We start from the raw sequence: 24,651 nt of genomic DNA, 5'->3' as shown, positions 1-24,651 counted from the left end.
CATCAAATCTAAAGTGTCCAATCTGGAAGAGAACAAGAACTTAGTAGAGTCTATAATTTTTATTTAGATATTTAAACAGATATGACTCAAGGATAATTTCCTTCAACTTAAAAATTTTGAGATTGAGTGCTTGTTTGTTGATCTTGTTTTACAAGTGTTTAAAGGGATTGAAAACCTTAAATTCTCTGATCTCATGCAAAATACTCTCTACTTTGTTGAGTTATAAACAATGAGAAATAATTGCCTTAGTGAAGACACTAACACTGATCTCTCTTTTTTTTTTTAACTTAAATTTTCTAATTTACTAGTTTTTTTTTTTTTTTTTTTTTTTAAGTGTACAGAAGTTCAGGGCACCTGGGTGGCTCAGTCAGTTAAGTATCCAACTCTTGGTTTCATCTCAGGACATGATCTGACAGTTTCTTGAGGTCAAGCCCCACATCTGGCTCTGTGCTGGCAGTGTGGAGCCTGCTTGGGATTCTCTGTCTCCCTCTCTCTCTCTTCCTCCCCCACTCATGCTGTCTCTCTATCAGAATAAATAAACTGAAAAAAATTAAAAAGTAAATAAATAAAGTGCAGTTCATGTGCAAATTTAATTCCTTTGAAGGTAAATATACAGTGTCATAATTAAAGCAAAAAAACAACGTAAATGACTAAATGTTTTCCAAATAGTGACGCATCTGGTAATTTGTTACTATTTCATCTTATTTTGAGAATCTTATTATTTTTTAATCCCCCTTCACCTCTTTCACCCATCCTCCCATCTACCTCCCCGCTCTAGGAATCTTTTGCTAGTTCACTCTTGTTAGGGGTCTATTTTTTGGTTTGTCTCTTTTTTCCCTTTGTTCATTTGCTTTTTTTCTTAAATTCCACCTATAAGTGAAATCATATGCTATTTGTCTTTGACTGACTTATTTCGCTTAGCATTATACCCTACAAGTCCATCTATGTTGTTGCAAATGGCGAGATGTCATTATTTTTTGATGGTGGAGTAATATTCAATTGTATATGTTTACCACATCTTTATTCATACATCTTTTTTTTTTTTTTCAACGTTTATTTATTTTTGGGACAGAGAGAGACAGAGCATGAACGGGGGAGGGGCAGAGAGAGAGGGAGACACAGAATCGGAAACAGGCTCCAGGCTCTGAGCTATCAGCCCAGAGCCTGACGCGGGGCTCGAACTCATGGACCGCGAGATCGTGACCTGGCTGAAGTCGGACGCTTAACCGACTGCGCCACCCAGGCGCCCCTATTCATACATCTTTCGATGGACACTCAAGTTGTTTCCATACAGTGGCTATTGTCAATATTGCTGCAGTAAATATAGGTTCGCATGTATCTTTTTGAAATAATATTTTTGTTTTATTTGGGTAAATACCCAGTAGTTGAATTATTGGATCATATGGTAGTGCTATTTTTAATTTTTTGAGGAGCCTTCAATACTGTTGTCTGCAGTGGCTACACCAATTTGCATTCCCACCAACAGTGCACAATGGTTCCTTTTTCTTGTTTAATTATTGATAAAAATGTACATGTTGTCCAAGTGTAAAAGAAATCATTAGCTTCGCTAAGGAGACAGAAAAAGATTCTTGAATTTTCATTTTCAAGTATTTTATTATTATATGATTTAAATTATGCTATGGGTCATAGTATAGTCCTTAAAAAGTCAAGAAAAAATGATATATAAGACTCTTACGTGATATATTAATTGTATCCTTAAATATTCATATAAAATCATGATTAAATATGTATTTATAGATCGATAGATAGATAGATAGATAGATGATATAGCATGTACATAATAATTAGAAGGAAATGTGATACATTTGCCATATTTTTGTTTACTGTTATCTCACTTAGAAGCTGGCATGAAAAAAGTTTTCCTCTTGGTGCCTTAGTTTTTCCTCTCAAAAATGAAGCACAAAAAATCTAGAGGAATACTATCTTATACTGCAGATAAAGTACATTAATGTTTCCTGAAAGGTACACTTTGAAAAATATATGATTATGTCTTTCAGGATAGCAGTGTTTCTGGAACATTTCCTACGACTGGTTTTAAGTTAGGCCGAAAAGCTCAAATTTTGATCTCTCTTACACTACCACCCAAGTTTTATTTGAAATACCTCTGATCTTAGACAATTAAAGGGGGAGGGGTATCTCTGAGTCCATTTGACTTGCTTTCTTCTTATTTTTAATGAAAGAATATGCATGGCAGGACCCCTCGGTGACTTAGTTGGTTAAGTGCCTGACTCTTGTTTTCCGTTCAGGTCATGATCTCACTATTTGTGGGTTCCAGCCCTATGTAGTCAGTGTAGAACCTGCTTGGGAACCTCTGTCTCCCTCTCTCTCTGCCCCTCCCATGCTTGTGCTCACATGTTGTCTCTGTCTCACTAAAATAAGTAAATAAAATAAAAATAATAATATACATGGCAAGAAATACTTGATATTAATGCTTATATTTATGTTTCCATCTTAAAAAATAATAATGTTTAATTGGGAAAGAGCCATTGATAAGTAGAATAAAAAGATTTCAATTTTTATGCTGTAGAGGTTAAGTATTTTGGAGATTAGCAAGATCTCAGTGAATATAAAGTAGTTTCCATGACTTTTTTTCTCCTAGCATGGAATATAAATTATTTCACTGAATACATGAATATCCATATTTTAATGGTTTCTTTTTGAATATTATACACAACAGTATTGAAAATGAACTTGATAAGTGTGTGTTGAAAATTTCTCTTATACTATTTGCAAATAGCATTTATATGACTTACTTGATTAAAATGGTATTAAATTCTAATAAAAAAAAAAACAAACATCTCTTACCAGTCTAGGGTGTTGTCTGTGGAAGACAATATATATTGCTGAAGTACATTGCCAAAGAATTATTCATTTGCTCCCAGATTACAAAGAAAGTTTGGAGGAAGACTGAATGGTTAGGGCTCATTACATATTGATGAAATAGAAAATCTTAATTCATAAGGACTGATGGATATGAGAAGTTCATGTTGTAATACAAAACTGGGTTCATCATTCTAAGCTCCTATCACCCAAGTATAATCTTGCTTTAAAATTGCTTATTTTGGGGGCGCTGGGGTGGCTCAGTTGGTTAAGCATCTGACTTCGACTCAGGTCATGATCTCATAGTCTGTGGGTTCAAGCCCCACATCGGGTTCTGTGCTGACAGCTCGGAGCCTGGAGTCTGCTTCAGATTCTGTGTATCCCCCCCTTCCCCTCCCCCACTTGCACTCTGTGTCTCTCTCAAAAATAAATTTTAAAAAATAAATAAATAAATAAAATTGCTTATTTTTCGCCACTCTGGAAAACAGTATGGAGGTTCCTCAAAAAGTTAAAATTGGAACTACCTTACCCCCCCCGCCCCAGCAATTGCACTACTAGGTATTTACCTAAAGGATACAAAAATACTGATCAGAGGCACATATGCACCCTGCTGTTTATAGCAGCACTATCAACAATAGCCACACTGTGGAAAGAGCCCAAATGTCCATCCATCGATGAATGGGTAAAGAAGATGTGGTACACATATAGAATGGTATATTACTCAGCCATCAAAGATAATGAAATCTTGCCTTTTGCAATAATGTGGATGAAGCTAAAGTGTATTATGCTAAGTGAAGTAAGTCAGTCAGAGTAAGACAAATACTGTATGATCTCACTTATATATGGAATTTAAGAAACAAAACTGATAAACATAGGGGTAGGGGAAAAAAAAAGAGAGGGAAGCAAACCAAAAGAAACTCTTAACTATAGAGAACAAACAGGTTGCTGGCGGGGAGGTGGGCAGGAGATAGGCTAAATGGGTGATGAGTGTTAAGGAAGGGACTTGTGATGAGCACTGGGTGTGATACGTGATGGATCACTAAAATCTATTCTTGAAACCAGTATTACACTATATGTTAACCAGAATTTAAATAAAAAATTGAAACAAAAATAAAGTAAAATATCTTATTTTGTCAATAAAATTCTTCTTCAATGAATATAGGATGAGTTAGCTCTGTATTACTGATTGCTGATTACTTAGACACTGAATCAACATCCAAAACAGCTATCTCTCTACTGGTTCCTATCTGCCCCTCTTTCCTCAGAAGGTTTATACTCTTATAAGTAGTAAAGAGAGTGTCATTACTGCATCAGAAAAAAAAAAAAAAAAAAAGACCATAGGCTTTTGATTGTCCAAGTCTATCCATTAATCTTTCTCCTGGATACCTTTTGATAAATTGTGGATGAGGAATGTGCTTCATCATTTAAAATACATTTTCCCTGAATTCAGCTATGGCAAGTGGTTATAATAGCTTTAAACTCTTCTGAATTTTTGTTTTGGACATAATTCCAGACACACCCAACAAAGAAAACAATATTCTTAATATTAAAACATGATTGAAATGCCGGAATCATGAGTAAATTTTCTCAGGAAATCTTTTTGGTAAAAGCGTTCCATTTTCTGAGTAACACCCTGTTCTGTAGGTTTAGATCAGTAAAGTGGCACTGGTAGCCCCGAAGGTGGTTGCAACATTATGCAGATACTAACCCGTTTCCCAAGGTTGAGGTACATAATGGTGAACTGTAGGAACAGTGTTGCTCTTCAGTTTTGTCTTTCCTTCAAACATATTTCAACAAGCAATTTTTAAAAATGGTTGTGACAGATAAAAGGCAAATGTGTTTACAAAGTTTTTAAGCAATAGCTGAATAAAATAGAAAATAGCAAGTTTTATTTCATTGACTCCTTTAGTGTTAACAGTCTCTAAGATGGCTCCACCTATTCTTTTAATAATCTTTGGAGTCTTTATTAATCTAGATCTAGTATCTTTAGCTTGCTAGTATTCTCTCTCTCTCTCTCTTTCTATGTGTGTATGACTAGAACATTTAGGGAGTCATGGATTGGATATAGGAAACTTTGTTTTCTAAACTTAGTTCTGCAACTTACTTGGTACACTTTGAACCTTATTTCCTGGTATTAAAAGTATATACCATCTTATATCATGGGTAGTTATGATAAAGACAGCTAATTTAAGTTCCTTCTCTTACATTTAACATATTTATTTATTTTTTAATAAATATTATCAAAAGGCCACAAAAATGAAATAGTGTAATATACTTCATGTACCGGTCACCCAATTTCAATAATTCTTAATATATGGTAAGTTTTGTTTCTTAAATACCCCCTCATATTTCTAGTCTATGGATGATTTTGAAGCATACCTTAGACACTGAAACATTGTATCTGTAAGTATTTTAGTATGTAACTGCAAATGATAGGCATTTTTTTCTAATATGTAGTTTTCATAATCAAAATACTTTTATTGTATCTTAAAGAATAGTACTTCCTAATTCATCAAATAATCCAGCAGGAATGTTTGAAATTGTCTTTTTAAAAAATTAATTGAGTGTGAATCATAATTTATGTAAGATAAATTCACTGAATTTAAGTATACAATTTGGTGACTTTTGAAAAAGGTATGATTGTATAATCACCACTATAATCAAGACACATAGTACATTTCTATCACTTCACAATATTTCCTCATATGCTTTTATTTTCTGGGTCATTTTTTTTAAATTAAAAAAAACCCGAAAAACTGTTAAAGGGGCACCTGGGTGGTGCAGTCAGTTGAGCTTCTGACTTTTGATCCCGGCTCATGTCATGGTCTCGCGATTCTTAAGATGGAGACTGCATTGGGCTCTGCACTGATGGTTCAGAACCTGCTTGAGATTTTGTCCCTTCTTCTCTCTGACTCTCCCCCACTTGTGATTCTCTTTCTCAAAATAAACAAACTGAAACAAACAAAAAACTGGTAAAGAGTTTTCCAAAGTGGCTATACAATTTAACTGTCCCATCAAGAGTATGTGAGAGTTCCAGTTATTGCACATTCTCATCGACACTGGTGTGTATATTTGTATCTCATTGTGGCTTTAATTTGTGTTTTCTTATGCTAGGAATGTTGAGAATGTTTTCATGTGGCTACTGGCCACTTGTCTATTTTCCTTGTTAAAATAGCTGTTAACATCCGTGGTTGATCTTTATTTATTTAAATTTTTTTTTGACTTCTAATGATAGAGTCCTAATGGTTTTTTATTTACCTTGATTCTAAGTACTTTGCCTGTTAAATATGCATATGCATATTTATGATAAATGCATATTTATCTCCTGCTCTCTGGTTTGCCTTTTATTCATTTATTTATTTATTTTTGTTGATGTATCTGAAGGAAAAACATGTTTTAATTTTGATAAATTTGAATTTATCAGTTATTTATTTTATGGTTCATGTGATTTGCATTCATCTAAGAAATTTTTCCCTAATTCAAGATAAAGATTTTATTCTATTTCCTTCCAGAAGTTTGATAATTTTAGAGGGAAACAATTCAGGCTTTCACCTGAAAGTAATATGTTAGTTTTAGGGTGTTCATTGATATCCTTTATCAACCTGAGGAAATTTCCTTCGATTTCTAATTTGATAATTGTTCTATCAAGAAGTGGTTTTGATTTTCATCAAATGCTTTTTCTACATTTATTGACATGACATATGTTTTTTCTGCTCTACTTTGTTAATACATATAGTGAAAACTCCTGTAAGGAAGACCTTTTCCTTGTCTTCCTTCCATGTTATTATTTATCTTTTATTTTTTTAATTATTTATCTCCTTATGGAATCACAGAGATTAATTTTATTCTATGAATTATAATCTGTTACCATTAATATTTGTTGCTCAAATTGCCCCATATATGGCCATTGAGAAGCCTTCCAAGTGTAATCCTGCGTCCTCTTGACATACTTCATCATTTTTTGAACAAGTCTTTATTTTCTGCCTCTCAAGATATTTCACAATCACACGTTTCCTGTCCCAGACTATGTAATATTTTGTGTTGCTTTTATAATTTGCATTTAATTTAATTTTAATTTCCAACTTTTTTATTACTAGTATATACAAATTTATTCTTTCTGTTCTCTGTACTTACTCAACTAACGTATTAGTTCTAGGAAATTTTTTGTGGATTCTTAAGGATATTCTATGTATATGAGCCTTTCATTGCATCTCATTTTGAACTAAAATCCAGGTAAATTCCATACATTAAAAATTACTGATATGTCTCTTACATCTCTTCAACATAGAGTCCCCTCTACCTTTGTTATTTGTAATTTGTTATTTGCAATTTTTTCTATTTAAAAAACAGCAGTTAATATGACTTATGGAGTTTCAGTCTAGATTTGCATATTGCATACTACGGCATTGTTTGATGTATTCAATTGTCTTTCTTGCTTTCTTTCATCATCTATCATGATATAGATATAGATATTGATATACATGACTATTGCATGTGCTCTTATGTACTTTTATAAAAAATAAAGTGTATTATTTTGATGTACAATTTTTAAGAGCAGATACTGTGTTTTGCTTTTTTTTTTTTTTTTTTTTTTTTAGAAATAGCACAGTTACCTCTGTGCTGTCAGTCATACTTAAGGCCATTGTTTCTGGAGTCTGGAATCAAATCACATCTCTACTACTTCTTCCTCTTCCTCTTCTTCTTTTTTAAATAGATTTACAGAAACAGTTAACCCATTAAATTAAATATACAATAGAATGCTTTTACTATATTCACAGAGTTGTGCCACTATTATGGCAATTTTAGAACATTTCATCACACTAGAGAGAAACCTTATAGCCCTCAGCCATCAGTCCTCCACCCCCCTTCCTTCCATCCTTTGACATCACATATCCATCTACTCTGTCTACATATTTGTCTATTGTGGACATTTCATATAACCAGAATCATGCAATATATATGGTCCTGTGAGTAGCTTTTTTACTTCGCACAATGTTTTTCAAGTTCATTAATGTTATATACAGTAGAGTAGGATAAAGGAATTGGATGTGACATGATAGAGGGAGGCAGATTGTAGTAGGGAACTCAAGATAAGTCCCTCATTTGAAAAAGTGATTTTGAGCTAATTCTTAAAAAAAATTGTTAATGTTTTATTTTTTTTTATTTTTTAGAGAAAGAGAGACAGAAGGCCAGTGAGGGAGGGGTAGAGACAGAGGGAGACACAGTATCCAAAGCATGCTCCAGGCTCTGAGCTGTCAGCACAGAGCTCAACATGGGGCTTGAGCTTGTGAACCATGAGATCACGGTCTGAGCCGAAGTCAGATGGTTAACAGACTGAGCCACCCAGGTACCCCTGAGCTAATTCTTGAACTGGTGAGCTAGTTGGCCGCGAGGGTATTTTGGGAAGGGTCTCAAGCTTAGAGAACAGCCTGTGTAAAGAACTTACATGGTTTTGTATATTTGAGATACAAACAAGAGAGTACTGTGGCCTGAATAGAGAGAGCATGAATATAGAGAATGGTAGGTGATAATTCCAGAGTGGTAACAAGGTCAGGTCGTATAAGACATTATAGACAATTTCAAGAACTTTGAAGGATCTTGAAAAAGATTAGATGTATAGATACATTCATATCTGGATGTAAAAAGGATGTTACTTTTCATTCACATTATCTTGTGTTACTGTTATTTTTTGTTTTGAGTTTTTGCTTCATTTAACAGACTTCTATTGAATAAACTGAATCTTAAATTAAGACACATTTCTACCATATGTTTCTTAATTTTAAAGATTATAGGCAATCACACGTAACAACTGTGGAAGACTTTTTGCAATGTGGAAAATAAGCAGCATTTTATAAGAATGTATTATTACTCAAGAAACTAATGACAGTGTTTACTTCAGAGGAAAAGGATGTGAGGTTGGGAGTTGGAGGTGGAAAAGAGTGTTTGCATGATTATTGCAATTGTTAAAAATAAGTTCAACACATTTTATATGTAACTTATGCTTCAGTGAAGTTGATTGAAAAGAAAACTATATGCATAGTAAGGAAGATGTGTATATGAATGTGTATATAGTCAATGCAGCCAGATCCTAGAGTAGTTTTAACAGCGTTTTTATTTTTTAAAAAAGTTATGACTTTTAGTTTGATGATATTACCACATATTTATGAAAATTCAAATATGTTTTTATTAACTCATCTTGCTACGATTATATATAATTTTATACATATTTTCACATTTACTGAAGTGACCCTGGAGTAGACTGTAGCCACATGTGTAAAATTTAATAAATATATTAATAATATATTTTTTTTAATTTTATATATTATAAATAATAATATAAATAAATAAAAGTATTTATGGAAACATTTTGAATATAACCTTTGATCACAAATCTTTCATCACTTTCTCAAGGTGAAATTTAACAAATGAGATTTGATTTTTTTCTGTTTTTTTTTTTTTATTTGTTTTGGCTAGCAATCATGAGGATGTTTAGAACAGTATGTTCAAAAGAGATATAAACCCCCTCCTCCCACACACAGCAAACAAAAATCTTTGATTTCCAAAACTGTAAGTCAGTTGCAGTTATAGTGCTCAAGGGATAGGAGTTTCAGGACAGCCAGAGTCAATATAATGTGACTTGCTTAATTACAATCACTGCTTTTTAATTTTCCTTCAAAGTTAATAAATTGGCATAATAGCCTTTGTGACCCTTGGTAGAAATTCCCAGTTGTCATATGACCAAAAAATGAAATGGATCTCCAGGATTTTACCAAAGCAGACATTAATCTTATCTTAGTCTAAGCAGAGGTTTGATGATGTGATAATCTCCAAAATTGAAAAAGCATTAAGTTTACAAATGGAAATCTATTTTAAAAGTTTGTTTTTTAGGTTGATTCTTTATCATTTGTAACACTTTTGAAACTAGGAATAAGACTCAGGGTATTTTAAAATACTACCCTTACAAACCTATCTAAGTGCTATCACATTCAATGGAAAATAATTATAGCAAACGTTTATGAAAAGCTTACTATGTAACCATGCTAAGTGTTTTATGAATATTATTTAACAGTTTCTAAAATTTTATGATACATACTAATTCCATTTTTGTTATTTTAAAGAAGAAGAAAGAGAGGCCTGGAGAAGTGAAATAACAAGTCCCAGGTTGCACAATATGACAAGGTGTGAAAATAGTCCAAATTTTTCTGACTCCCGAGCCCAGGCTGATAATCCTAGGCTATATTTCCTTTTCTTTTTTTTTTTTCTTTTTTTAATTTTTTTAATGTTCATTTATGTCTGAGAGAGAGACAGAGCATGAGCTGGAGAGCGGCAGAGAGAGAGGGAGACACAGAATCCAAAACAGGTTCCAGGCTCTGAGCTGTTAGCACAGAGCCCGACGCGGGGCTTGAAACCACAAACCAAACCATGAGATCATGACCTGAGCTGAAGTCAGATGCCTAACTGACTGAGCTATCCAGGTGCCCCTATATTTTCTTTCAAATGTAGTGTTAAATTAGTTTCTGTCCTTTGTCGGTAGTTTTATTCATAAATATACACACTGGAGACACCTCTTTATGCATGCAAATAATCATCGTTTTGTACAGGACACTTTTTTAACTTCTTATAATGTAGCATCTAAAATACTATTTGATTTTTGTCAGATATTCAGTAAGTCCCAATTTGAAAAATTACAACTGGCATTTCAGTATACCTTTGACATATGAGGTTTTGATTTAATATACACTTCTTTGACTAGCTGTTCACTTTTTCTAGTAAAATATTAAAATGCCAGGAGAGTTGTATTTAGACAATGATCTAGAGAGTAACAGCACTGAAATATTTATCAAAGGCATGAATGTGATCCGGAGAAGATTATGCCTACAGTTCTTCAGTAAAACACAAATTTGGGTAATAACCATTTTACAAAGAAAAAAATTATATCTTTGGAGACACAACCAAATAAGGTATAAAGGTGAGTTCAAAGTTCATATAAAATATACCTTTAAAAAAATAAGAAGCAAAAGAAAGAAACCCAAACACAAGAAGAAATGTTTTTTAATCATTCTTTTATTAACTGATTTGATAAATAATCATTGGATGTTAAATATGTCCTATACTAAACACTTGAGTTACAAAAATAAAAACATACGATTGCTGATTTCAAGTATTTCAGTTCTGCCAGGGAGATGGGTAAAATATAAGCTCTTTAACGATACTCTCTGACAAGTGTTATAATGAATGTGTGTAAAAACTGCGTATGAAAAGGAGGGAGACATTTTGCTTTGGGCAGCAGGGAGAGGATTCTCAAGAAAGTCATTTCTCAGTGGGTCTCACAGCAGACGTTTTTAGAAGGAATTCAAAACAGAAAGAACTTACTGAAAAATATATTTAGTTTTTTTTTCCTTAAGTTTACTTTTTATTAACACAATCAGCCTATGAATCTCAAACTATCTAAATACATCCAAATTAAAAATATTGCAATCATTTATGAAGGCACGGCAGTCAAAACATGAACAACTTGCTCAAATTTCATTCAGGAATGACTATAACACTTCAGGACTATCTTATTTTTCTCTGTGTGGCCTTAGGAAATATCTTATCCTTTGTCTTTCCTTAGAAAAAGAGCCAAGTTGAGTCATTGATATTTGTTATCCCAGTTTATAGATTTGGGGACTGAATTGCAAGAAACAAAATAGCTTATTTGGGGAAAACTAAAGAGTCTCAGAATAGGGTTCACTTCTACTACCGCTCTCAGTCAGATCTGGAGATTTTTCCCCCACTTTCTTCCCCTTGTTCTCTGCCACTAGCAGGCTTTCTTGTGGTCAACTGACTTTGTTGTCCTCTGGAATCTGGTTGAGGTTGGTCAATAGAGAGATCAGAAACAGTATAAAATGAAAATATTTCATTCTCTACTCTTCTTTTATGATGGTTTGCCTCTCTAACTAAAGCTGGCAACCCGTCTCACACAATAAGTGGTCTGTTAGATGATTGCTGTGCATGTTGTTCTTTCCAGATTTGATTGGACACTAATGACATTTTGATACTTCATATTCTTCAAACTCAAGTTAAATATAGTCATCTGTTCTTAAATTAAATATTTCTCAGTTTTGAGTTGCTGATTTACACATTGCCATTCTCTCTAAAGCTAAAGCAACCACAGTTGTTTCTTTGCAACCTGTAACACTTTGTCATCCCTGACCATGGTAGGGGCCAAGTTGTCATTTCTCATAATAATCATTTACCATCCTGTCAGTGAGGCAATCACCTGAGGTGTTTGGGAAGCCTCCTGTTTCCTTGGCTTTTTAATTGTTTGGTTTAACATTTAGCATCTGGGTGTTGGAAATATGTTGTCTGGTTTATAAAACTGAATGTTTTTGTATTCTTTTATTGTTTCTAGTGCTTCCAGTAAGGCACCAGAGAAGTTTCAGGATGGAAAATCAGATGATTAGTGATTAAATTCCTGACACAAAATTTCAAGTCTAAGTGGCATTACCAATTTAATTGTCTATCTAGGAGGACACATGTGAGGTTAATGTACACTGTGTCAAGAAATGCATTTTCTGAATGAACATGAATTCTCATTTTGAAACATGAGCCTATTTATAGGTTCAAAGTGAAAGTGCTTCAAAATTATGCCATAATGGTACATTACCATATAACATGGTAAAGTGCAATTTATGATGACAAAGCTTCTGCACTGTAAATAAAGATGCTGATTAGGCTTGCAAGGTGCAGTATTTGTGAACTTTTAATAAGAATGTTTTAACACGGAGACAAGAAAGTATAATTTAGTGGATTTCACTTCTCTGTTCCACATGGAACTCTAACCAGTGAAATGAGATGTCTGGAGTCAGCTCAATTCTCAGTAGAACCTATTGTACCTTATTAAAGCAACATACATAATTATAGACTGAGTTTAAGTTGCTTTTTTCCTCTTTCTCTGTGTCAGCAGAAGTAGAGAAGTAAGCTACTAGACTCAGTCAGTGTTAAAATTCATAGAAGTTACTGTATATACCAAATAGACTTTTGGTAACAATATAGAAGAACTTTTATTGTCATAGGACTAGCTACTTGTTAGCCATCAAAAAAAAAAAAAGACTAATTTTATTTATGTCTAACTATTAAAATTTTGTTTTCATTCTTACTGATTCATCAAAGTGTGTATTTTGTTCATGCAAAATATGATACTGGATAGAAAAGGGAATCAAAGAAATTACTTTAGTTCCTAACCTGAAGGAGCCTAGATAAAATAATGCAGTACATATACATATGCTAATATTAAAGAAGAATTTCTCTAGTTACTTTAAGTAAGGCAAATTTAAAAAAAAAAAATTAAAATCAGATCTTAGTTGATCTTGCCCTGAATATTTGAATATCTGGATCTGAATCTATTTGGATCTGAAATGGCATCAAATCACTTAGTACATCTATGACCTAGGGTTGATTATATAACCTTTCAAGCTTCAGTCCTCATCAGTGAAATGTGGAATGAAGTGGTATTTACTCTATCAGTTGCTATGAAGATTAAAGTTAGGTTTTATACGTGTAATATATACACTTCCTGCACATTGTAAGTATTTGTGAAATGTTAGCTTTTATTGTTTACAACAACAACAAAAAAATAGTAAAAGGACGAACTAATGAATGAGTGGATGAGTGAATAGATGAATGAATAAAAACTCTCATGAATTTTGACAAAAATAAATTAGGAAGTCCTTCATTTGCAAATACTGCTCTACTCTGCATCTTCTTTACCTTTCTTAAGTAAAACATCAAAACTGTTATCATTTGTCTGGACAAATACAGCTGATCTTAATTGGTCTCTCTGCAGCTCTTTTGTTTTTATGTAATCTAATCTCTACACCAGTAATCTTTATTTTTTTTTTTTAATTTTTTTTTTTTTTCAACGTTTATTTATTTTTGGGACAGAGAGAGACAGAGCATGAACGGGGGAGGGGCAGAGAGAGAGGGAGACACAGAATCGGAAACAGGCTCCAGGCTCTGAGCCATCAGCCCAGAGTCTGACGCGGGGCTCGAACTCACGGACCGCGAGATCGTGACCTGGCTGAAGTCGGACGCTTAACCGACTGCGCCACCCAGGAGCCCCATACACCAGTAATCTTTAAATAATCTATAAAACTACAAACCGAAAATGATATTAATGTGCTTCAAAACCTGCATGACATACTATAACTTTCACAACAAAACTCAGATTCACAGCCTTGATCTACCCTATACATTGCCCTTCTTGCCTCTTCATGGGATCCTCTTGTCATGTCTGAGCTGCTTAACCTTTGTTCATTTTCTCTTTCCCCTTCCGCTTGGCTTCTACACCTTGTATTCCCTCTGCCCAGAGCCCTTCTTTCTCTTTTTCTCTTTTCCTGTCCTATTGACTCTTCATCATTCCCTTTCTCAGGAAAATCTTCCCAGATCGCACATTAGAGTAGCTATCATTTCATGTTCTCATAACAAACAATCTTTCCTTCATCATTTTGCTTTTTAATATATATATATGTATATATATACATATATATATGTATATATATACATATATGTGTGTGTATATATATATATATTTTTTTTTGTTGTTGTTGTTGAAATTTAAAGTAGATATAAATCTTAAAGCTTGGCTTTTCTAAAATGAAGGGATGAATCAGTTCAGACTGCTATAACAAAATACCATAGACTGGGCGGCTTAATCCACAGGTATTTATTTCTTAGAGTTCTAGAGGCTGAGAAAGAAAATTAACATATCCATGACCTCTACAAATTTCTTCATTTCCTTTTTTAATCTCTTTCTTTCCATCCCTCCCCTGCCTCACTCTGTCCATGGGAAACACTTGTTTTATTTTGTTTTGTTTTGTTTTGTTTTGTTTTGTTTTGTTTTGTTTTTTTGTCACCATAGATTACTTTGAAATTTTTAGAGTATATGAGTGATATCTTTATTTCTGGCTGCTTTCACTCGGCATAATTATTCCAAAATCAACCCACATTGTTACATGCATCTAGTTCATCTTCTGTTTGTTTTTTTTTTTTTCCTCAGTAGCATTACATGTGTTAAGGAAAACATATATCCATGACACTTGTTAAAACATCAATGAAGGTTTTTTTCAGGACTGTCACACAAGATATAAGGGAGTATTGCAATGGAATTTTGTATTGGAAAGAGCAATAATTGTAATGGAAATAATTGTAATGGAAAGAGATGGTAAAAGCTTCCTGAAGGAAAACCTGGGTCTTATAGTTCTTTATGTTCCTTATATAGTTCTGAGAGCTTGATGAGTGTTCACTGGATGTCTGATGATTCTTAAAAAAGATAAATGTTTATTAGTAAACAGAATCTCATATTTTTGGCTTGGTGATTTTGTTGTATAATATTGAAAACATGCAACTGTTTATATGAACTGAATGATTAGTAAATAGAAATATACTTAAAATATTAAACAAATACATTGTAAAAGCTAAGAATGATTAAAACATTTAAAATAAACTGTTAAGAATTTTATAAAAATACATTCAGTAAAATGCATTTTTATCTGATTTTCATTGATTAAAGCTATCTACTCTTAATTTTTAAATTTTTTTTGAAGTAAAAGTGGATGTAGTTATAGGAATGCCTATATCTTCATTTAAAAAACATATTTAAATTTATTTCAGGTGATTGTCAAATCTGGGCCAGGAACTTTCCTCAGTTTGGCTGTTTATGACAATTATATCTTCTGGTCAGACTGGGGAAGAAGAGCTATTCTGCGTTCCAACAAGTATACAGGAGGAGATACAAAAATTCTTCGTTCTGATATTCCACACCAACCAATGGGAATCATAGCTGTTGCCAATGACACTAATAGCTGTAAGTTACACTAGACACTAAATGTATTTCTTAATTATATAATCTCTTGAAAAATCATCTATGTGTTCTAGTAATACTTGGTTGAATTTTGTTTTCTTAGAGTTCCTGGGATAGTGTTCAGGATTTGACCATGCAGTACAATAAAATCATCTGAAAGGTTTAAGATACCTTCTGTAGTTCTGAATTTATCACCAGAGGAACAATTCCTTTTTAATTACTTGTTTCTGGAATTTTATTCTCTCTCACTGCCTATCTTTGAACATTCAAATCAAATTGTTTCCTTGAAAATAATACTTCTTAATAAATAAGCTTTACATCTGGGCTTAAAAGTTCTTTAATCACTGGAATACCTACAAAAATTGCAGCTTGAAGTGTCAATGTGGTTTTTAATGATTCTAGTTCATGTGATGCCGTGGCTTCCTTGACAAATGTTGTAGAAGATGTAGTGATTTATGTTACATGTTTTTCAAAAGTTCTTATTGCTTGTGATGTTTGGATTTTCAAAAGTCCTGAATCTTTCTTATTTTTATCTTTGAGAGATGGGTGCAGTCTAATTAGTTTACTATTAATCTCTATCTAACAGAATAGAAATTCAATATAAAATGTTACCAATAAAGCTTCTTTATTGCAGGTGAACTTTCTCCATGTTCATTATTAAACGGAGGTTGCCATGACCTGTGCCTTTTAACTCCTAATGGGAGAGTGAATTGTTCCTGCAGGGGGGATCGCATATTGCTAGATGACAACAGATGTGTGAGTAAGTAAAGAGTATTGAAATGTGATATGACATAACTTCTCAAAAAGCACACACATATTGAAATTGTTTCAGTATTAATGAAGTTGTACTTTCCTCCAAAATTAAAGGCTCAGTTGGCATATCCTCTATCCTAAAGAGAACTCGATTCACCATTCTACTTAATTGTAACACCATATGATAGATAATGATAATCCAAACAGCGGCAAATGGTGTGTTCCCCCCATTGTGGGCTGGAAGGTGTTGGATTAGAGAAATAACCTGCGTACATAATCATCTGCAAACTTGTGGTTACGACTTTGAAAATGAAGTCAATAGCAAAATTAATAAAGCTGAAACAAACCAGTATATAGGCAGTAGATCAGAAGCCTTGTAGTGAAACTACTCACAGTCCGTCACAGTATGTAAATGAGAGAGAATGGCTCATGCAGCTTATTTGTAATCATTTCCAAACGGTTAATTAAGAATGTAACATTGCAGCCTTGCGTGATGTTTATACCTCCCAAAAGGCATTGCAATCTTTAATTAGTACCATTACAGTATACACTTATTAACAGCTAAGTTTTCAAACTGTTTCCAAAATAAATAAGGTTCAAGTGTTCCAATACTGCCATGAGAAATTAGCCAGAGACATAAAGAATGTTAATTCATCTTTAACATTAAGACTGTTGTGTATAACAAAGACAAAAGATAAACATTTTGCTGGAAATTGGTGAACTCACTCTCAGGATGTGGTGATTGTTTGCTTTTTTTTTTTCTCTTATCATCTATTTCTACATCTTCTACCTTTTCATCTTAGAAAACCAGTGGAGCTGGATATGCTCCATTGCATCAGATGGTATAAGTAGGTTTCATCTTTGTATTTGGTCCTTATTTACCAGGAGGATCTTCTCTTTTCTCTGCCATGTACTTTAATGCAAGCACTTTCACATCATTTTCTTTACCTTGAAAACTATCGCACCTCATACAAGAACACAGATATACCTTTTCACTTTGCACACTGGTACCACAACCCAAAGGGCACCTTTTAGCCAAAGAAGTAAAAGACTTTCATTTAAGACTGTGCCAAAGCAAACGAGGGAATGATGCAGTTGGTCAGTGAACTTTAAATGAAGACAATTTTAATAATTCGGGCCACAAATTCCTGTATTTCTTAGTAACCCAACAATTCCTTGAATTGTTCAGGCAATTGCTTAAACTCTCTTTCAGTTTGCTTTTGTGGTTTCAGCTGTAATGGTCTGGATCTGATGCCATCTGTAAGTCTGGAGTGTTAGCCATGCATTAGAATCATTCATGTTTCTTTCACAGGTCAATACAGGCCAGTAGAAAAGCAATGCCTTTAGTCGAAACAGCAAGGCTTATTTGTATACAGTGGATGCCTGTGCTCGCTGCAAAATAGATTAGATACATCTGTCCCTACTAAGCCACCTGCTTCTCTCCATTGATGAGAGGGAATGAATCAGAAAGAAAACTGTCTTTTAAACAAGCACAGTTGTATTCACATGCAACTATAGAGTGATGTTGGATTCCTCAGAGCCGACAGACCTTTATAGAAGCATCCTGTATCCATGGTGCATTCATATTGAAATCCTGTGGTCCAGCAGAGAGATTGGAAAGTAACTTCTTGTCAAATCCATCTTTGGGAAATGAGGATATTTCTGGCATATCTATGTCCACATCTGAATTAGTTCACCCAGAGCAGTTCATGAATGTTAATGGCAGTGTTGAAGGGGTGAAAGGCCATTTACTAACACCTCCCTCGGGGTATGGGAGGGAAAACCATGTGTTGGCATAATTCTTGACAGAAAGATTAGGCAGTTCCATTTTATACAACATTCCTAACCTTATCAACACCCGCAACAGAAATAAGAATAGCAAATATAATTAAAGTAATTACCTTGTAAGAGAATTAGAGGACAGATGAACCACATTTTTGTTTCTGCAAAGAAGCATAAAACACTCAATACTATTTCATATGAACATACCTAAGCAAGAATTGTGCATATATAAGATTTGATTTTACCTAATAAAAACATTTTTTGTTGTGAATATTTTTCCCCCTCAAAGGCATAATGATTATAAAAACAAAATTTGCATTTTCAATCATAACAGTTCGTTTTCACTGGAAGTGGGAAGTTAAATAGGATGTGTTGAAAGTAGAATAAGTTGGGAATGTCAATAGACTCTCAGTAAGTGAATTTTGTTCAGCTCATGCTCTATTGTGATCATGTGCAGTAATGTCAGCACCCTTCTTAACACTTGTTCCTTTATTTTTTGAAATGTTTATTTATTTTTGAGAGAGACAGCGTGAGTGGGGGAGAGGCAAAGAGATAGGACAGAGGATCCGAACCAAGCTCTGTGCTGACAGCAGTGCGGAGTTCACGCTCATTAACCATGAGATCATGACCTGAGCCAAAGTCAGACACTTAACCGAGCCACCCCGACGCTCCATCTCTTCTTTCTTTAAAGTTAATGATATTTTAGATTTTTTAATTCTTTGTTACTTTCTCTAAGATGACTTTCCACCTTAGCTAATGACCACTGAAATTTAGACTGCACCAAGAAAACAAAATATTTTTAGTATATGAAAAAAAATTACCGATGAAAGAGTTCAATTAAAAGTCATAGGTAGGTAGATTGATAATCTGTGAAAATGAGATAATTTCTAGAAATAATAAAGAAAACACTGCAAACTTCAAGTAGTAATAGTGGCTGGAATATTTCTGAAGTATAGCTTTAAAAAGAAATTGGTAGTAAATTATAAAATTAAGCTCTGTTTTCTGCATTAGTGGAGATAAATGAATTCCAGTTACCTCCAACATAATTAACATGACTAGATTTTGCTGGACAATTATTCAACAAGCAATGGAGTGAGTACAAGGAAGCAAACAACACTAGGGATGCAACCAAAACATTAGATTCCAAGTGTTTGCTGGCAAATCTATTATTTAAGAATAAAAATAAGTCCACTTTCCCCAGGAAAGCTCTTTCTACAACAGGGGTTACACACTGGTGTTCCAGGAATGAAACAATGAAACCTAGCTGTAGAAAGATGTTTTTGGTTTTTGTTTGCTCATACTTTGTTGCTGTGGGTCTTTGCTCACAGATTGGGCAAGCCACATAAAAACTCAGGCTTTTATTTATTTATTTATTTTAATTTTTTTATTTTTTAAGTTTATTTATTCTTGAGAGATAGAGACAGAGCATGAACAGGGGAGGAAAAGAAAAGGAGGGGGAGACACAGAATTCAGAATTCGAAGCAGGCTCCAGGCTCTGAGCTGTCAGCACAGAACCCGACACAGGGCTCAAACCTACAAACCACAAGATCATGACCTGAGCCGAAGCCAGACGCTTAATCAACTGAGCCACCCAGGCGCCCCAGAAACTCTGGCTTTTAATTTCTTAGTAAAATCTTGAGATTTAGAAGTGAGACAATATGGTGGTGGTCACTTGGAGCCCATAAATTCTGGTTCACATGCTTTTCAGTTTATCAGGCTCTTCTACCAGTTTAATCCATGGTTTCCTGTGCATTTCAAGGAGCAGGTGCTGGCCGTGTGTATCAGTTCTGCTCCCTGGTACCTCCCACAATGCACAGAACAAGAGTCTGAGGAGAATCTTTTTAGCAGTTTCAGTACATCTGAATGACAAAAGCTGCTAAAAGGTAGTTGGAGAGGAATATAGGTTGGAGGTAGATTTAAATGAGATGAATCAAGTCAAGCATTAATAAAAAAAACCAAAAAACAAAAAACAAAACAAAAAAAAAAAAACACTGTCCCTGAAACTGTGGTAATATTGAGTGTCAACTACACTCAAGTGTAAATAAATAAACAAACAAACAAGAGAAGTCTATGTCTGGAAAATGTCAATGTATTGAAGAGTATATAATAGGTTCCAATAAGAAAACACCCACACTCTCACACACACACACACACTCTCAATATGTACAGAGCCCATTTAACTGGTTCTTTTTTTTTTACAATTTCTTTTTAAGGTGGACTGTTAAGCAATATGCACAAATATAGTTACCCAAATTTAAGCCCATCCTTCTTTCCATACATATATAGTCACAAAATAATTAGCAAAATATACAAATAGGTATAAAAGAAAAATGAAATGAGGCAAGTCCCAAAAGTTTTAGAAAGGGAAGGTAAAAACAGCAAACATTATGTTTGTTATTGAGTAAGAACCTTGACTTTTTCCCTTTCAGCAAAAAATTCCTCTTGCAACATGTATTCAGAGTTTGAGTGTGGAAATGGAGAGTGTATCGACTACCAGCTCACCTGTGATGGCATTCCTCACTGTAAGGATAAGTCAGATGAGAAACTACTCTACTGTGGTAAGTGTCCCATGTATGATATCCTTGTTTCAGAGAGCAGTTTGTAATTATTTTTCTAGTTTTTGGTTTGATTATCTCCATTTAGTTCATAGGTATGGTTTCCTGAATGTCTGTAATAATATGCAGGTCTAAGGCATAGATTTGGCTTTGTTCTTGTTCAAACGGGGCTCCTTATTCCTATTCGGTACTCACGATACTCAGTGAAGAATTTCCCCATGGCTTTCTGTCTACAAAGTACAAATTTAAGAGCCTTTCTTTTTAGCTGCCTAGTTATTCATCATGTAGGAGTAAGTTTTAGGGTTACATTCCTAAAGTGTAAGTCAGAAATATTAGTTATTGGTAGATATTGTAAGTTTATTCTGCAGTAAAATTTCACCATCAGTCAGCACATTGTTGAGTTGATATCAAAGTGTCATCCTTATTTTTGCCTCCTGGATTGGCCCAGGGCTAGTGTCTTTGGGTACAAGGGCTTATTGCCTTAGCTATCCTCCCCATCAAGCAGGGAGTTCTTCCAGCTATACCTCTATAGGTGACACCAAGTGATGGTCAACCTTTTGTTCTCTCTTGAGGGTAGAGATTGGCTTTTTGAGCCCAGCAAGCAACTGATGTTTACCTTCATCACAATATTTTTCCTGGAAATTTGTGTATGTGTAATCATTAATAGTTATTGTAGCATTGTTCCAGCTTATTTCCAAAATGGTTTATTTTCGCACTGCAGTATAAGAGTGTTGATATTGTATGCTCTGTAAAATTCAGGAATATATATCTGGAATTTGGTTTCTACTTTTCTCCTTTGTTCTATCACCTGGATAATAATTACACCTAAATGATCAAAGAGTGGTTAAAATAAGAGGAAGATAGAGTTTGGGCAATTCACAGGCAGTTCTCTCTTTTATGTTGCAGAATCACACTCTCCGTTAAAATGATAGTCAGATGTAATTTGTCCATGATTGATCTATAACTGAAATCTTAGTGAATTTACCTCAACTGGCATATTCACTTGAATGAATGGTTATATTCTATACACTATGAAAATATTAAACTGTATAAAAATATAATAATCAACTTGCAATTTGTATTTATTATGAATTGTCTTGAGAATATATTTCACATTATTTTTATCTCCTAAAAATATTCGTGTGAGCAGTGGTTGGCAAACTTTATCTGGAAAGGGTTAGTTAGTTAAGTAATGTAGGGTTTGTGGGCCAAAAGTGCTCTCTGTGAATTATCCTTTATTTAAAAAACTTTTTTTAAACTTTTTAAAAATATAAACACCATTCTTAGAGCCAGAGCTATACAAAAACAGGCTCACAGGCTGCATTTGGCCTGTGGGACACCCCCGTAGATGTAGATTTTCGGCTTTGGAGTTACACCTGAGGTTGCATTTATGTTCCTAAACCTACTAGTGTATGACTAGTAGGAGCAAGGGTACTTCTCTGTATTTTTATTTCTCACTACAAGACAAACCTAGTTTGAATGTTGATTCAGAACACTAAATAAACAAAAGTATATTTACATTTGCTCAATATAGAGCCTGGCACAAAATTAGTGTTCAGTAAATGGCAGTTATTATTATTGTAAGTGGTACCTTCTGCCCCAAATCAGAAAATACAGGAGACCCTCTTTTTTTTTTTTTAATTTTTTAAAGGTTTATTCATTTGTCAGAGACAGAGAGAGGCAGAGCATGAGGGGGGAGGGCCAGAGAGAGAGAGGGAGACACAGAATCTGAAGCAGGCTCCAGGCTCTGAGCTGTCAGCACAGAGCCCAACACAGGGCTCAAACTCACAGACCTTGAGATCATGACCTGAACTGAAGTCAGACACTTAACCGACTGAGACACCCAGGTGCCCCAGGAAACTCTCTTTAAGGTAAATACATTTAGAAAGCAATTATTATTATTCTTAGAAAATTTGGTAGACATTGTTCAATGTTTTTTTAAGTTTATTTATTTTTAGAAAGAGAGAGAGAGAGAGAGAGCATGTGCACGCACACAAGTCGGGGAGGGGCTGAGAAAGACGGGGAGAGAGAATCCCAAGCAGGCTCCACACTATCAGCACAGAGCTCCATGCGGGGCTCGAACTCACTAACTGTGAGATCACGACCTGAGCCGAAATCAAGAGTCAGATGTTTAACCGACTGAGCCACTCAGATAATTTTTAAGGGAATTTATGGATATTTAGGTAACTCTCTGATTCACTGATTCAGGGATACATGTTTTGCCACTTTTTTTTCTTGTTATAAAATCCTTACAGCATGCAGAAGAGATAGGAGATAGGTATTGAGAGTGTCTTTATGACTTTTGAGGTAAAGACTGATTTCTCGAGAAAGTTTAGTATGTTTATTTCCATGCTAGTGGACACAAATATAGGAAGCAATAATGTGAGTATAATTTGAAGAGGTCTCCAAGTATGAACACTGAAGTTAAAATACTTAGTCAAAAAGGTCTTTACTGAATATACCACTTGATAACGCATGAATATGCAAAGCTCTAATCTAGAGTTTTGATCCTGCACAGCACTTGTTTCATAGATACATGATCCAGTTGTTATGAATGAGATCTCATCAGTGATTTTCTTTGTTTTAAAAATATCTCTGTAAGACATCCAGTTCTGTTTCTATTTTCATTTATAAGAAAACAGAAGCTGTCGACGAGGTTTCAAGCCCTGCTACAATCGTCGTTGCATTACGCATGGCAAGTTATGTGATGGTGAAAATGACTGTGGGGACAACTCTGATGAATTAGACTGTAAAGGTAAATATGTGCTGCTTCAGCCTAGGAATGTTATGATGCTGTTTCCTGAAATTTTCCACAGTGTGTCCCTGACAGCACAGTGGTTTCACCCTTTTGGTATATAGCACCTGCTAACATATATGGACCACATTTTAGTAGATGCTGTTGGAGGGGAGTTATTAGAATTCATTGAAAATTATGACTGTAATCTCTATTCTGATTTTTATCCCTTCACTCACTTCAAAACTCGTGTCATTTCTTACATCTTCAGTTCTACCTCCTTGTTTATTGGACATTTCTACAAGAATGTGTAATACTGAATGTACTGCTCCAAAAATGCTCTCCTTCATTTCTCAATTCTCTGTTTTTCACATGAGTGTGTTTCATCATTTTCCTAACAACCAGACAGGAACTTGGATTCCTCTTTCCTCCATACTTTATCACCCACATGCCCATGCATCAATAAATCATCCAATTCTTTGAAATATCTTCCCTTTCAATCTACCTTGAGCCTGGATTAACATAGTGTTCCTTATGTATGTATGTATGTATTTAATATTGAGAGAGAGGGAGAGGGGGAGAGGGAGAGACAATCCCAAGCAGTCTCCACATTGAGTATAGATATATCCCATGACCCTGGGATCTTTACCTGAGCAGAAACAGAGTCAGAAACTCAATTGACTGAGCCACCCAGACACCCCAACACAGCAGTCCTTTAACTTGTCTCCCTGCCTATGCAAATGTTGTTAATCATGCTATAATGTTTTATTGAACTTGTTCTTACAGTGATTCCTGGGACAGATCAGCAAACCAGACTACCTGGGACAAAATCTTAGCCCCAATCCCAATACTGACTCTGTCTTTGGATAAAATACTTAACCAATCTGTGCCTTAGTTTCCCAATCTATAAGAAAAGAGGCAATAATTAAATGAGTATATTAAAAACTCAGAACAGAACTTGGCATATAGTAAATGCTATATAAGGATTCACCTTGTATTTTTAATCATAGACTTGATAAATAATCACAAATGGAGTCCTGGTGTTTACAGAATAAACAACAAATGTTTGAGTCTGACATTTAAGGCCTCCTAAAATCTGGACCCAAAAGAATTTTCTAAACCAATTTTCCTTTAAAAATCTT

The 24,651-nt window shown here is 34.3% G+C and overlaps 1 protein-coding gene across 4 annotated transcripts in view; it reads left to right on the top strand.

The window, feature by feature from the left end:
- Window positions 1–24,651, top strand: part of LRP1B (LDL receptor related protein 1B) — a 1,907,075-nt gene that overhangs the window by 1,588,493 nt on the left and 293,931 nt on the right. For all 4 annotated transcript variants that reach the window (XM_086718488.1, XM_025932005.2, XM_086718489.1 and 1 more), the window contains exons 44-47: window positions 15,496–15,688; window positions 16,320–16,445; window positions 20,650–20,778; window positions 23,411–23,530. In XM_086718488.1, coding sequence (XP_086574614.1) covers window positions 15,496–15,688; window positions 16,320–16,445; window positions 20,650–20,778; window positions 23,411–23,530 — 568 coding nt within the window. The remainder of the gene's footprint in view (window positions 1–15,495; window positions 15,689–16,319; window positions 16,446–20,649; window positions 20,779–23,410; window positions 23,531–24,651) is intronic.

The sequence above is a fragment of the Puma concolor genome, chromosome C1, assembly GCF_028749965.1.
Source record: "Puma concolor isolate L17-30 chromosome C1, mPumCon1.1.hap2, whole genome shotgun sequence".
Classification (NCBI taxonomy): domain Eukaryota; kingdom Metazoa; phylum Chordata; class Mammalia; order Carnivora; family Felidae; genus Puma; species Puma concolor.
The sequence above is the reverse complement of the archived record's forward strand: the minus strand, read 5'-3'. Positions and strand labels throughout refer to the sequence as shown.